Genomic DNA, 14836 nt, shown 5'->3' on the forward strand with positions numbered 1-14836 from the left:
TTATAGGACAATTTACCCTCTAGGAATTGACAAATGCTACACAGCAGGGATTTTTCTTTTCCTCCCAGAGATCCAGATTTTAAACATTTACCAGCACATCACTATATAAGACTGATTAACTAAATCTTGTGAAAAAAAAAGAAAACAAGGGCCAACCTTAATATATATGAATTTACTTGTCTGACCCAGGTGTCAAAAGAAAATATTAATTCTAACTTTATACACCAAATTCAATGAAGTGAACAGCATGTTGTTTACATTGACATAATTTATGGAGATTGTACAAAGGATATTTCTTACCTGATAGACAGGTTGTAAAAGATACAATCACAAGGTGATTGACCAGCAACCACATTTTCATCTTGTATTCAGTAGAAGTTAGGTTCAATTTTCAAAAAAAGCTTTAACTTTATGGCAGTTGGAGAATATTAAACACCTGCATAAAAAGAAGAGAAGAGAAGAGAAGAGAAAGAAGAGAAGGAAAAGGGAAGAAAAGGAAGGGAAAATGTTAATCATTTGGGGTCAACAACATTACCAATTCTATCTTATTTTATATTTCTTATTTGTAGAATGTTTTAGTTTATTTATGTACATTTGTAAACCCCATGTTGTAACGAAAAGAGTAGATTCTGAATCAGGGCTTCAGCTGCCTCCCAGTATTGACATGGTAAGAAACATGAGCAAGTCACTCAATTGATATGTTTTAGTTTTTAACTTTTTAATAATTAACAAATAGCACAGTTGTGAACATTTCAATGTCAATTATTTTAATTGAAGATTAAATTTACTTGAAGGGCTGGTATAAAGATTTAGTAAAAGATATATTTGTAAGGGCTTTGTAAATGCATAGACACTGTACAAGAGTTATACGTTAGCATTGCCTGTTGATGGCTTATGGAAAATTGCCTGTTGGTGACTTATGGAAAATTTTTGCCAGAAATGCTAATTTTTAGACATTAAAATATATTGATTAATAATATATTCATTCCCTTTCCCCTTCCTCATTTCTTTCTTTTATTCATTTAACAGAAAGTAAATAATTACTCCTTATAAGGAAGAATCTAGGTTTTGTGTGGCCAAATCTTTAAAATTTGGAGAACCATCTTTAAAGATAGGAAGACAAAATTACTAATATAAACTAAGCTATGAAACTATTCAGCAGTCTAAATAAAATATCTTGCTTTTATAAATTCTGTAAAAACTTATGATCACGTGATTATACTGGTGAGGTTTCAGGGCACTGAAATAGCCCCATGTAAGTGAGGGGTCCCATGACTTAAGCTTCATCATCTTCTTTGTAAATCCATCTGTGACCAAGCATACAGATAAAGGAATCTATAAGAAAGACAGTCTGCTTACCCTTAAGAAGTTCACAGATCAATAGGAACACTTATGTGTACACAAGTCAGTGCAGTGAAACTTTTTTGGATCTACATGCTATTAAACTTGAAAGCATGTTAATCATTTTAATTAAAAGCATTGCAAAATACATCACAGTGGGAATGGGCCTGGTGGTGACAGGCAGGGCATTATGGTGGAGGTATAACAAATTTTTTAATGTTCCAGGGCATTAGAAAGAGACTTCTTCAATTGGGACACAGTAGGCCCTTCAATTTGAAAGGATATTAAATCAAGTTTTCAAAGAATACATAAGAAATAAGATAGAAAAACCTCATGGTATAAAATTGAATGTAAAATATTAAGATAGAGCATAAAAGCAATTCTGAAAAAAAATACGTAATGTTATCATGATCAATATATAAATATATTTAAATATTATCCAAAACAGCAAAAATAAAATGGTACTGATTTGTTGCATCATAATGACATATAAAGGTACTACTTATTTTTTTTAATATGATGGATTTAAAGACTATATTTACCACCACCCCCTACTTTGCCAGAATCCTAACATTTGCAGAGACTGGTAAAAATATTTAGTTGGTACTATATGGACCAGGAAGAACATATTTGTCTCTTTTGGTGTATAGGTTATTTTACAGTGAAAAATCATTTATTTCTAGAAAAAAAATTGAGTTGAGTTCTTAGAGAAAACATAGCAGAAATGGGTCAACTTAACATCAGGAGATATTTAAAATATCTTTGCAAGAGGAAACATATTCAACAGATAATTTTAAAATGCCAGGATTGATTTATGACCAATTTATTTCCCTTGGACATATGCAAGACAGTGAGAACTACACATCTGTATAAACTGTATTGTCTACACTTCTAAATTTAAATTTTATTTTATTTCTTTTACTAAGCAGAACTGATCAGAGAGAAAAAGAAACGGGTAAATAAAGGTGAAGAATGAAAAAAAATTCTTTCAGGAGGCAGGGAAATCAATGAAATGATCTATGGAAGGATATTAGTTTTTTATTTTGTTATCATTAATATTTAAATATAACCTAAATTAAAATTATTGAAACATGTGCACATTGTTTATGTCTCCTAAAGTTTGTCTCGAAAAATGTACATTTCAGCATTTTCTTGGCCTATTGGTTTCTAATTACTTTCATTGAGTTATGCACACTAATTAGGACAAGTTCCTTTAATGAGGAGGAAGGTAGAAAGGCAAACATAAACTGTGCCAAAACTGCTGTGTCAATCAAACAGTTCTTTTTGTAAAGATTAATTTAGATAATATATTTGCAAACTTTTTGCAAATTACAAAGCATGTTCCGTTTAATGTGACAGTAATTATTGGATTTTAAATAGTTCAAATTTATCAATTAATAAACTGTTATAAATTGATAATTCTAAAGTAATTCTAAACAGTAACTCTACATACTAATAATATTTAACGTAAGAGCAAGGGATGCTGCTGCAGTTTTTGTATTGTGTGTAGAGGAAGCAGTACTGACCAGAAAGAAAAAGAATCAGGTAAAAATGAAGGACAATTACAGTGAGAGTATCCTTCAGATTATTAATTTTGATGAATTGTGTGAGTGAGATTTTGGTCTGTTTACCTCATTGATTCTACAGGGAATCTGGGAAAGAAAGAGGGCAGGTCTAAAGGAAGGTTAGCTGTGTCTACACAGAGCAAGTGATCTCAGGAAATTGTAAATAAAGTACAGAAGGAGTTTCTAGGTCAAGGATATTATTTTACATTTCCTTCTTAGACAACACCCACAGTATATGGGAAAGTGAGGTAAGGCATAGTAAAAAGAGATCGGGGGGAGTCAGCCAGATCTTGTCTGAAGTTTGGCTCAACCATTATTTAGCTTATAACTTTGGGCAAATCACTCAAGCTCTGACTCTAATTTTCCTCATGCACAAAGTATGAAAAAAGTGTCTATTTCATAGGAATATTACAAGCATTGCATAAGATTGTGCAATGTGAAATGTTTACTGTGAAAATATTCGATAAATATTAACTATTGTTCTACGAGATCTTAGGCCCATTAGGCTACAGGAGAAAACAACATGTCATTTTTTTTTTTGTCTCATATATCACTTTATTTTAATCATCTTTTAAGATCTTCATTTTGTTGTGTAGATACCAATTTCTTTCTGATATCATAGTCCTTTTTTTTTTCACTAAGTAATTTTTTTTTTGCTTTATAACAAATTTAATCAGTTATACATATACATATGTTTCCATTGTTTCCATATGTTTTATTGTTATGCCTCTAATGTCTGGCACATAGAAGCCATTTGATATATATTTATTGAATAAATGAAGAAATGACTGGATCATTCCATAACTGTATTCCAAAACACTTGCCACAAACAAAATTAAACTTTAGTTCCTTAGAATAAGGATAGGATGCTGACAATAGGTAATAAGGAGTATCTCTTACTGGGGCTCTGGTCTTTGATAGGGATTATTGCTGGACATAAATACACTTTAGAAGAAGAATATTCTAAGTAGCAATATTTTAAAGCATTTTTAATGTGCACTTTATTGAGTGTTGTTGGAAGTCTCTGTCTTCTGATTTGAACATGCTCACTCTAGTCAGAAGTAAAGGTTTTTCATTATTTTGGACCACACTATCTTTTCCTTCACTCCAAGATATTGCCTATTTCAATAGGATAGTGAGTCCTCATTCTGGCAGCATATATTTAATTTTATTTAATGGATTTCTTGCTGTTTCAGTATAAAAGCATCTCTTGCATGTTGTGCACCCATTTGTTTTCTGCTGCTGATTTGTTTTCTTGTGTCACTAGTTATCCCATCACTGTGACTCCTGATCCTATCCTCTCAGCAGTGCAGTAGAGGAGAGAGGCAGCAAGGCTGTGCCCATGCTTGCTAGTGTGGAAGAAATGGCTCTTCTTTTTTTTTTTTTTTTTGCTGTACGCAGGCCTCTCACTGCTGTGGCCTCTCCCGTTGCGGAGCACAGGCTCCGGACACACAGGCTCCGCGGCCATGGCTCGCGGGCCCAGCCGCTCCGCGGCATGTGGGATCTTCCGGGATCGGGGCACGAACCCGTGTCCCCTGCATCGGCAGGCGGACTCTCAACCACTGCGCCACCAGGGAAGCCCGAAATGGCTCTTCTTAATAATGGCTCTTCTCAGTAATCCACAGACAGATCCCAGCCCCCATGGGCCTGAAAGTGTTGCAGCAAGTGAAGTGGTATAGGAAGAAAACAAGTCAGACAAAGATATGCCAGTTAAAGGAGTAAACATTTTCCTTCTCAATAACCAGAAGAACAGAATGACCAGCTCCTGGATCCCGGGGATGCATTCCTGTCCCCAGGCCATGCTGTGCTGTCTAGCTCCGGGGTTTCTCCTACTCTCAGCCTAGGCCTTACACCAGGCAGTGCAGATGCTTCCCCCCAAAACTCATCACAGCTCTATAGGTGTCCAGTGACTGGTGTTTTTCTAACATGTATTGCAACTATAGTAATTTCCAAAGAACTTAACTTCTTTTCTCCAACATCGTTTACTAAATCTCTTCTTACTCATGTATTTAAACAACTACAACAAAAAATATATAATAAGGTAACACAGGGTGACAATCTCTATTCCCTTCCTTCATTCTCCCTTCTGTTTTTCCATGCTTTTCTTTCTCCGACCTTTCATTCTTTACTTTAGATGATGCTATGATTCTCCTTTGAGAAATTTGGTCCATATCTATGTATGCATTTTTTATTCAAAAAAGCTTCAACAGTACCTTAGCAAACATTTAGCCACTAACAATTATTCACAAAGTATTTAGTGCTGCTGTATAATCAAAGTTTGTTCCATCAATATCAATAAATCTAATATTTCATTGAACTGATGTTTATACAAGCATTTACATTGAGAGAGAACAAAATTTTAGAAATATTGAGAAAATACTAATATGTATTAGCAAATTGTCACATCTCTTTCAGAAAGAAAAAAGATTTGGGGGGGTATCAGGAACCTATTCTGATTTATCCCCAGCACAGCTCATGAAAGGCCATGTTAAAAAATATTTAACCTAAAATTTTACTTATGATACTCATCACTCTGCTCTGGTTCTAAAGAATATTTGCTATAAAGTTCAGTTTCCAGAAAATAGAGGAAGCTTGTTGGTGTTGAGCACAGATGATCCTAGGTGAAAAGACATCAATAGCTCTTACTCTACAAAACCAGGGGATATTTTATCCTCAACTCAATCTGAAATTCTGTCTTTGCTGCACATATCACTTCATCTTCCTGAGGTGTCAGTCACCCAGTCTGTAGATTGGAAATCTAAGTCCATTCTTCAGAAGATTGCTGTGAGGAGTAAATTATTTATGCATATGGATACATGTGTGTAAGTAAAAGCCCTTTTACATCTGTAAATAACAGAAGTCAAAACATTAAAGTGAAATTAACTAAAATTTTCCAGAAATAAAATCAGCTTTTTTGTTTTGTTTTGTTTTGTTTTTTGGCTGCACCACGCAGCATACAAGATATCTTAGTTCCATGACCAGGAATTGAACCCATGCCCCCTGCAGTGGAAGCACAGAGTCTTAACCACTGGACCACCAGGGAACTCCCAAAATCAGTTTTGAATTTAAAAAATGGAAATCTTTTAAAAAGAAATATTATATATTTAAAAATTATTATCCTTTAGAAAGGAGATACTGTATATACTACACATTAAGCATTTGTATATCAATATTTTACAGCTCCAGTTAATTTTCAGATTATTAAAAACAATTTAAACATAGGAGACACAACTCCCTCTACCTATATAATTGCATACTTTAGATGGTCTTCTCCAGCCTCATACTGACTTCTTTAAACTCTATTATCAAATTATTATTGTCTCAGTCTAATAGTTTTTAACACTGTTTTAGCAGCTTACAGATGTAAAAAATTTTGAAGAACATGCTGTTCTAAGCCAAGGAAAAACAGTACACAGCCAAGAAAAACACCACATTTTCTGAAAATGATTATAAACATTATCCTTCTTTTCCAGAATAGAGTCATACACTGCTCAACTAATAGGTAGAATGTGATGGTTTTCAGATTGCAACTGCCTTAGCTGCTGAAGCAGCCTGCTACTTGATTATGTGTGAAGTATATGTAAAAAGAAAAGCAATATAATAAATACATTTCAAAACATTTCAATAAATATAAAATTATCAGACTGTGAAATTAATGACTTGGAGGCTGCTGAGGGAAAAATATCTGAAGGCTTTCTGAAGATATGGGTATTTATTGCATACTGACAGCACACCTTGCATTTTACAGAAAACTGAATTCTCATATTTTTAGATAATTGGATTTATGATTAAATAAATTACTTGCTTATTTCTAAAATGATGTAATGCCTGCAGAAGGACTTAAAAATAATGGAACCCTGTTTGTGATATTTATAGCACATATTTCTTGCCAGCCCATGATGTCATGCAAGATTATAACTGATGTAGTCATGCTTTTTGTTGGGATAGTTTCAGGAAACCATCATTTTTATATGATAAATAAACTGAGAGTCCTACAGACTTTTTGTCCCACATTTCAGGAATATGTGTATGTGTGGTTAGATATCTCTTGAAATTCAAGAAAATGCAGAAAGTTCCTGCTGATTCTAAACTATCTCCCCAATGGAACTGACATGGTACCAATACTACATAATTATTTTGCTTGAAATTACAAAATTGAGATGCTAATGGAAAATAGATATAGTAATAAGCAAATAACGCAATATGATTTCTTCATTATTTGCAATTCAAAAAATCATTGATTCAGTAAATGAATAAGGGAGGGGCTGCTTTGTCAAGCAAGATTTAAAACTCAAACATATACATGTGGGATTCCACTCAAACCTCTTTCTCATCAGTGTACTAATAAGAATAACTTTACGAGGGAGATCAAGATGACAGGGCAGGAGGATGCTGGGCTGACCTTCCACCGTGAACACATCAAAATACATTTACACATGGAGCAACTCTTGTTGAAAACAACCTGGAGACTGGCAAGAAATGCTCTTCTACAACCAAAACTTTAAAGAAAGATCCACATGCAATCAGGTAGGAAGGGAAAAGAAGTGATTCGGTCAGGGTCCAAGCCCCTAGCAGGGAACACAGAAGAGGAATGAGGATATCACTGGCTTGAGGATCCTCCCTGGGGATCAAATCACATATGAGGCATCCCAGCCCTGGAGTCGACCCTGGTTGGATGAGTCCCCTTAGCTGGTTTGAAAACATGTGCGACTTACCAGAGGGCTATGAGAAACCAAGACTTTTCTTGTGAAGAATGCATGCAGATGTTTGCTTACTCCCAAGAGTGGTGCAGAGGCTGTAGATTGAAAATTGCCTGGAATTCTGACCAGTTTCCTGTGATCATCCCAGCACACACCTCAGTCCATACCAGGCACTGGATCCAGCCTCTCTTGCACTGGTGCTGCTCTCCATTAGGGTGAAAGCTGCCATTGCCAAGGAGACTTTACACAATTAGAATGAAACCAGCTCAGATACAAACTTTAGGGCTTCTGCTTCAGCACCTTGGGCACCAACCCTGCCCTTGATAAGGGGCTGATTGCCACTGAGCACAGGAGAAGCCCTGGCTTAAACCTGGCTCTGGTCCTAGCCACTCCATCTTCAGCCCTACCTCCCTCCAAGGTGGTAGTTGCCAGCACACTCCAAGGGAAGACATGACCCATGTTCACTTCAGATCCAGCTCTCCCACCAAAGCCAATGGATACATGCAGACTGCATAGGAATGCTCCCACACTAGGATAACCCTTCAATATTGGGGTAGGTAACTGTTACACCTAATATTGTAGAGACAAAGAAAGTTAAACAAAATGAGAAGACTGTTTCAAATGAAAGAACAAAAAAAGAAGAAAAAAACCTAATGAAATAGAAATAAATAACTTACCAGATACAGAGTTCAAACAAGTAGTAATAAGAATGCTAACTGAACTTGGGGAAAGAATAGATGAACACAGTGAGAATTTTAATAAGAACTAGAAAATATAAAAACCAATTAGATCAGAAAAATATAACAGAACTGAAAAATACACTAGAAGGAACTAACAGCAGAATAAGTGATACAGAAGAATGCATAAGTGATCTGAAAAATAGAATAATGGAAATCACCTAATCAGAAGAGCAAATGAAAAACAAACTTTAAAAAAATGAGGATAGCTTAAAGGACCTTAGGGACAACATCAAGTGCACTAACATCTGTGTTATACGGATCCCAGGAGGAGAAGAGAGAAAGGGGTAGAAAATGTATTTGATAAAATTATGGCTGAAAATTTCCTGAAGCTGAAGAAAAAAACAGATTTCTAGGTGCAGGAATCACAGAGAGTCCCAAACAAGATGAACCCCAAAAGACTCATAGTTAAAATGGCAAAAGTTAAAATGGCATAGTTAAAATGGTAAAAGTTAAAGATAAAGAGAGAATTTTAAAGGCAGCGAGAGAAAAACAAAGAGTCACTTACAAGTGAATTCCCATATAGCTTCAGCTGATTTTTTCTGCAGAAATTTTGCAAGCCAGAAGGGAGCGTCATGATATATTTAAAGTGCTGAAATGAAAAACCTAAAACCTAGGAGTCTCTAACCAGTAAGGATATCATTCAGAATGGAAGGTGAGAAAGATAACTTCTCAGACAAGCAAAAACTAAAAGAGTTCATCAACACTAAACTGACCTTACAAGAAGTGATAAAGGGACACCTTTAGTTGGAAAAGAAAAGGCTACAAGGAGAATTTATAGGAAAGGGAAAATACCACTAGTAAAGGCAAATATATAATAAAGGCTGTGGATCAACAATTTAAATAAATTAGTATGAAGATTAAAATACAGTAAATGTAAAATCAATATAACCACAAAAAACACTTAAGGGATAGACATGATAATGCAAAATATAACATCAAAAACATAAAGCATGGGGGAGGAGAGTAAAAACTGTACCTCTTTCAGAATGTGTTTGAGCTTAAATGACTACCAGTTTAAAACAAGTAGATATAGTTACAGGTCAACATATGTGAACTCCATGGTAACTGAAAATCAAAAACATACAATAGATAAGCAAAAAACAGAGGGAAAGGAACAAAAGCATAACACTAAAGATAGTCATCAAACCACAGAGGAAGAGACTAAGAAAAGAACAGAGAATAACTACAGGACAAACTGAAACCAAATAAGCAAAGGCAATAAGTACATACTCAGTGATAATCACACTGAATGTCAACAAACTAAACGCTCCACTCAAAAGGCATAGGGTGGCTGATTGGATAAAAAAACCAAACAATGTCCTTCCTGCTGCCTGCTGTACACTGTGGGGTGTTGCTCCAGAACCCTTTGTTTTAGGCTTGTAAGATCCCTCTCTCCAAAAAATCACTGATGTCTCTGTCAAAACAAAAATCAAAACAAAACAAAAAATGCTCCCTACAAAAGATTTACTTCAGACACACACGGACTGAAAGTAAGGGGATGGGAAAAGATATTCTATGAAAATGGAAATGAAAAAAAGTTGGGATAGCAGTACTCATATCAAACAAAGTAGACTTTAAACAAAAGTTACAAAACACAAAAGACAAAGAAGGGCATTATGTAATGATAAAGGGATCATACAAGTACAGGATATAACATTTGTTAACATATATGTACCTAATACAGGAGCACTTAAATATATGAATCAAATATTAATAAAGGGAGAAATTGACAATAATACAAAAATAATAGTGTACTCTAATACCTCACTTACATCAAAGGACATATTATCCAGAAAGAAAAACAATAAGGAAACAGTTGTTTTAAAAGACACATCAGACCAGTTGGAATTAATAGATATCTATAGGACATTCCATCCAAAACCAGCAGAATACACATTCTTTTCAACTGCAGATGAAATGCTCTCCAGGATAGATCACATTCTAGACCACAACACAAGTCTCAAGAAATTTAGGAGGATAGGAATTATATCAAGCATCTTTTCCAACCAGAGTGGAATGAAACTAGAAATCAATTACAGGAGGAAAAATGTGAAAAACACAAACGTGTGAAGCCTAAACAACATGTTACTAAAAATCTAATGGTTCAATGAAGAAATCAAAGAAGAAATCAGAAAATACCTTGAGTCAAATAAAAACGAAAACACAACTTTCCAAAACGTATGTGATGCAGCAAAAGCAGTTCTAAGAGGGAAGTTTGTAGCAATTCAGGCTTACCTCAAGAAACAAGAAAAATCTCCATTAAACAACCTAAACTATCATCTAAAGGAATTAGAAAAAGAACAAGCAGAGCCCAAAGTTGGCAGAAGGAAGGAAATAATAAACATCAGAAAGGAGATAAATAAAATTTAGACCAAAAAAAACAGAAACGATCAAAGAAACTAAGAGCTAGTTTTTGAAAAGATAATAAAATTGATAAACATTTAGCCAGGCTTATTATGAAAAAAAAGAAAGAGGACACAAATAAGCAGAATAAGAAATGAAAGATGAAATATTACAACAGTTATCACAGAGATACCAAAAATAATAAGGAATACTGTGGCAAAAAATGGACATCCTAGGAAAAAGGATAAATTCCTAGAAACATACAATCTTCCAAGGCCGAATCAGGAAGAAATAGATAATCTGAGCAGATCAATCACAATAGTGAAATTGAATCAGTATACAAAAATCTCCCAGCAAACAAAAGTCCAGGACTAAATGGCTTCATAGAGGAATTCTACAAAATGTACAATGAAGACTTAATACCTATCCTTCTCAAATTATTCCAAATAATTAAAGAGTAGGGAACGCCCCAAATTCAATCTATGAAGCCACAATTATTTTGATACCAAAACCAGACACAGGCACTACAAAAAACCTGAAAATTATAGGCCAATATCTCTGATGAATATAGATGCAAAACTCCTCAACAAAATATTAGCAAATCAAATTCAACAAAATATAAGAAGGATCATACATCATGATCAAGTGGAATTAATTCCAGGGATGTAAGGATGGTTCAATATCCACAAAACAGTCAATATGACATACCATATTAACAAAACAATGGATAAAAATCACACGATCCTCTTGATAATGCTGAAAAAGCATTTGACAAAATTCAACATCCATTTGTGATAAAAGCTTTCATCAAGGTTGGTGTAGAGGGAACACATCTCAACATAATAAAGGCCATTTATGACAAAGCCACAACTAACATCATACTCAATGGTGAAAAACTAAAGGTTTTCCTCTAAAATCAGGAAGAAGACAGGGATTTTCACTTTCACCATTTCTATTTAACATAGTTTTGGAAGTCCTATCCAGAGCAATCAGACAAGAAAAATAAAAGGCATCCAAATTGGAAGGGAAGAGTAATACTGTCACTATTAGCAGATGACCTGATACCTTATATAGAAAATCCTAAAGTCTCCACCAAAAAACTATTAGAACTAATAAATGAATTCAGTAAAATTGAAGGATACAAAATTAACATACAAAAATCTGTTGCTTTTCTATACACCAATAATGAAATTTCAGAAAGAGAAAGCAGGAAAACAGTCTTGTTTTAAATCACATCAGAAAGAATAAAATACCTTGGAATATACTTAACCAAGGAGGTGAAAGACCTATACTCTGAAAACTATAAAACATTGTTGAAGGAAATTGAAGATGATACAAAGAAATGGAAATATATCCCATGTTTATGGTTTGGAAGAATTAACATTATTAAAATGTCCACACTACCCAAAACAATCAACAGATTTAATGCAATCCTATCTAAATACCCAGGACATTTTTCACAGCTTTAGAATAAATAATCCTAAAATTGATATGGAAACACAAAAGACTATGAAGGCAATCTTGATTAATAAAAAAAGAATAAAGCTGGAGGTTTCACATTCCCTGTATACAGACTATATGGCAATGCTGCAATAATCAAAACTGTGTGGTATTGGCACAAAAACAGACACATAGATTAATGGAACAGAATAGAGACCCCAGAAATAAGGCCACATATTTATGTTCATTTAATCTACTACAAAGGAGGCAAGAATAAACAATGGAGAAAAGACAGTCTCTTCAACAAGTGGTGCTGGGAAAATGGAACAGTCACATTTAAAACAATGAAATTAGAACATTCCCTCACACTATATGCAGAAATAAACTCAAAATGGTTTAAAGACCTAAAGTAGGACCTGAAACCATAAAATTCCTAGAAGATCAGAGGTGAAATACTCTTTGACATAAATTGCAGCAGTGTTTTCTTGGATAAGACTCTCAAGGCAAAAGAAATAAAAGCAAAAATAAACAAATTGGGCCTAATTAAACTTAAAAGCTTTTTCACTGCAAAGGAAACCTTCAACAAAAGAAAAGATTTCCTACAAAATGGGAGAAAATATTTGCAAATGATATGATATTATATGCATATAATATACATGTATAATATAATATAATATAATATAATTATATATAATATAATATATATAGTGTATAATATATAGTACTCAGCCATTAAAAAACTTTGCCATTTGGAAAAACACTAATGGACCTGTAGGGTATTATGCTTAGTGAAATAAGTCAGAGAAAAATAACTACTATATGTTATTTACATGTAGAACCTAAAAGATAAACAAGTGAATATAACCATACAGAAATAGACTCACAAATATAGAGGACAAACCAATGTTACCACTGAGAAGGCAGATGGGGTAGGGGATCAGAGGTACACACTGTTATGTATAAAATAAGATACAAGAGTATTGTACAGCACAGGGAATATAGCCAATACATTATAATAACTTTAAGTGGAGTGTAATCTATAAAAATATTGAATCACTACGTTGTACACCTGAAACTAATATATTTTAAATCAACAATACTAAATAAAAAAGAATCAGTTTATTATTCAACTCCATAATTTATTCTACTTTCAATCCTCAGAATCTAGTGCTAGCTGTGGCAAAGAATTGCTGTGCAAAATATCAGATAAATATTAAATGAAAAGTAGAACATAGCCAGTGAGTTTTAGTAAGACTTAGAGAAGAACAGTGGGGAGTGGAACTAATAATCCCTCTGTTGTCAATGATGTACATTATGGTTCATGTTGGAAGGAACTGAACAGAGCCAGGTGGATGAATAAGAAAACTGAAGGTAACAAGGTAACTTCAGACACATGGGAACAATTACGGAGCAATAACATAAATGTGCTAAAAACTTTACAAGTTCCCAATCTACATGTTATCTCATTAGATCTTGCCAAATAGAATGAGTTCTGAGGATCATGGCAATTGCCCAAAGACACATAGCTGGTAACAGAGCTGGGTTTGAATTCTATTCCAGGCAGATTTAAATCTTTTATTTTCTAGTGTTTAATTTTTTTTAAAGATACTTAGAATCTGTTCTTGCTCTAAATCATAAGAAATGATATTTTGTACACTCAATGATTAACATATCTTTCAAAACAATGTCAGTGTTTCCCAAAATATGGTCTAGGGGCCACCTACATTAACAGTATTTGGTGTGCTTGTTAATAAAGCAGATTTCTGACAACTCCCAAGAATAATTAGAGTCTCTAAGGAAATAGTCCAGATGTCTGCATTTTAATCAAGCTTCCTATGTAATTTGTAGGCATACTAAAGTTCAAGAACTATTGCAGTTAATGTGTTAAGTGAAGGTTGGAATATTTCCACTACTTGCAGAGAACATGCAAATGTGTTCTGAATTCATTAGGCCACATCTTTAGCCAGTGCACTCTCCAAATCAAAAGATATGCAACACTTAATAAACTACCTCTTAAAATTATGTCTGCACTGTACCTTGTTGTGGCATTTGGTCTGGGTGAGAATTGAATATCCTCTCTGTCTACATCTGATTTACTTTACTTCTGATTTATCATAATGAACAAGGCATTTTGATATATTGCTTTGACAAATACCTGGAAGTTTTCCTACTTTTAAATGAGACTCTCTTGTTGGACTATAATGACATGACTGAACGTTCTATTAACCTCTCTTGTTGCCTAACTGAGGTTCAAACTGATCTGAGATAGCTGGACTACTACAAAGAAACGTGCTCTGTGATACCTTCCCAGTGAATCATATCTAAAAATCCAAAGTAAGATTTAATAAGTCTTTGACAGCAGAAAAATTTCCCATGCCAGCAAGATAGAACTTTTGCTTTCCCACACATGCACAAAAGGACAAGACCTGTGAAGAAAAGGTGGCAGGTTGAAACCACTCACTCAACTTACACTGGGAGTTTTAAAGACTTCCTGGACCCTAATCTCCCCTTTATATGGCTTTATTCCTCTGTGGAAATGGCCATATCTAATAACAAGGCTTCATTGCTGCTGCCACTCTGCTATTGAGGCTCCACTCTAAGTCCTTCTCCCTAAAGCAACTGCAAAGGCCCATGATGTGAGTGACTCCTCCTCACTGCACAGATCTTTCTGTATGTCCTGCATATAAAAGAACAGACCTTTGTTCTA

The 14836-nt window shown here is 34.3% G+C and overlaps 1 protein-coding gene across 1 annotated transcript in view; it reads right to left on the reverse strand.

Annotated features, from left to right (window-relative positions):
* CNTN1 (contactin 1) overlaps window positions 1–361 on the reverse strand; it is a 187660-nt gene extending 187299 nt beyond the window's left edge. Inside the window, exon 1 of the mRNA XM_060114197.1 lies at window positions 301–361. Within this exon, the coding sequence (XP_059970180.1) occupies window positions 301–361 (61 nt within the window). The remainder of the gene's footprint in view (window positions 1–300) is intronic.
* Window positions 362–14836: the final 14475 nt, after the last annotated feature.

Source organism: Mesoplodon densirostris, chromosome 11, assembly GCF_025265405.1.
Source record: "Mesoplodon densirostris isolate mMesDen1 chromosome 11, mMesDen1 primary haplotype, whole genome shotgun sequence".
Lineage (NCBI taxonomy): Eukaryota > Metazoa > Chordata > Mammalia > Artiodactyla > Ziphiidae > Mesoplodon > Mesoplodon densirostris.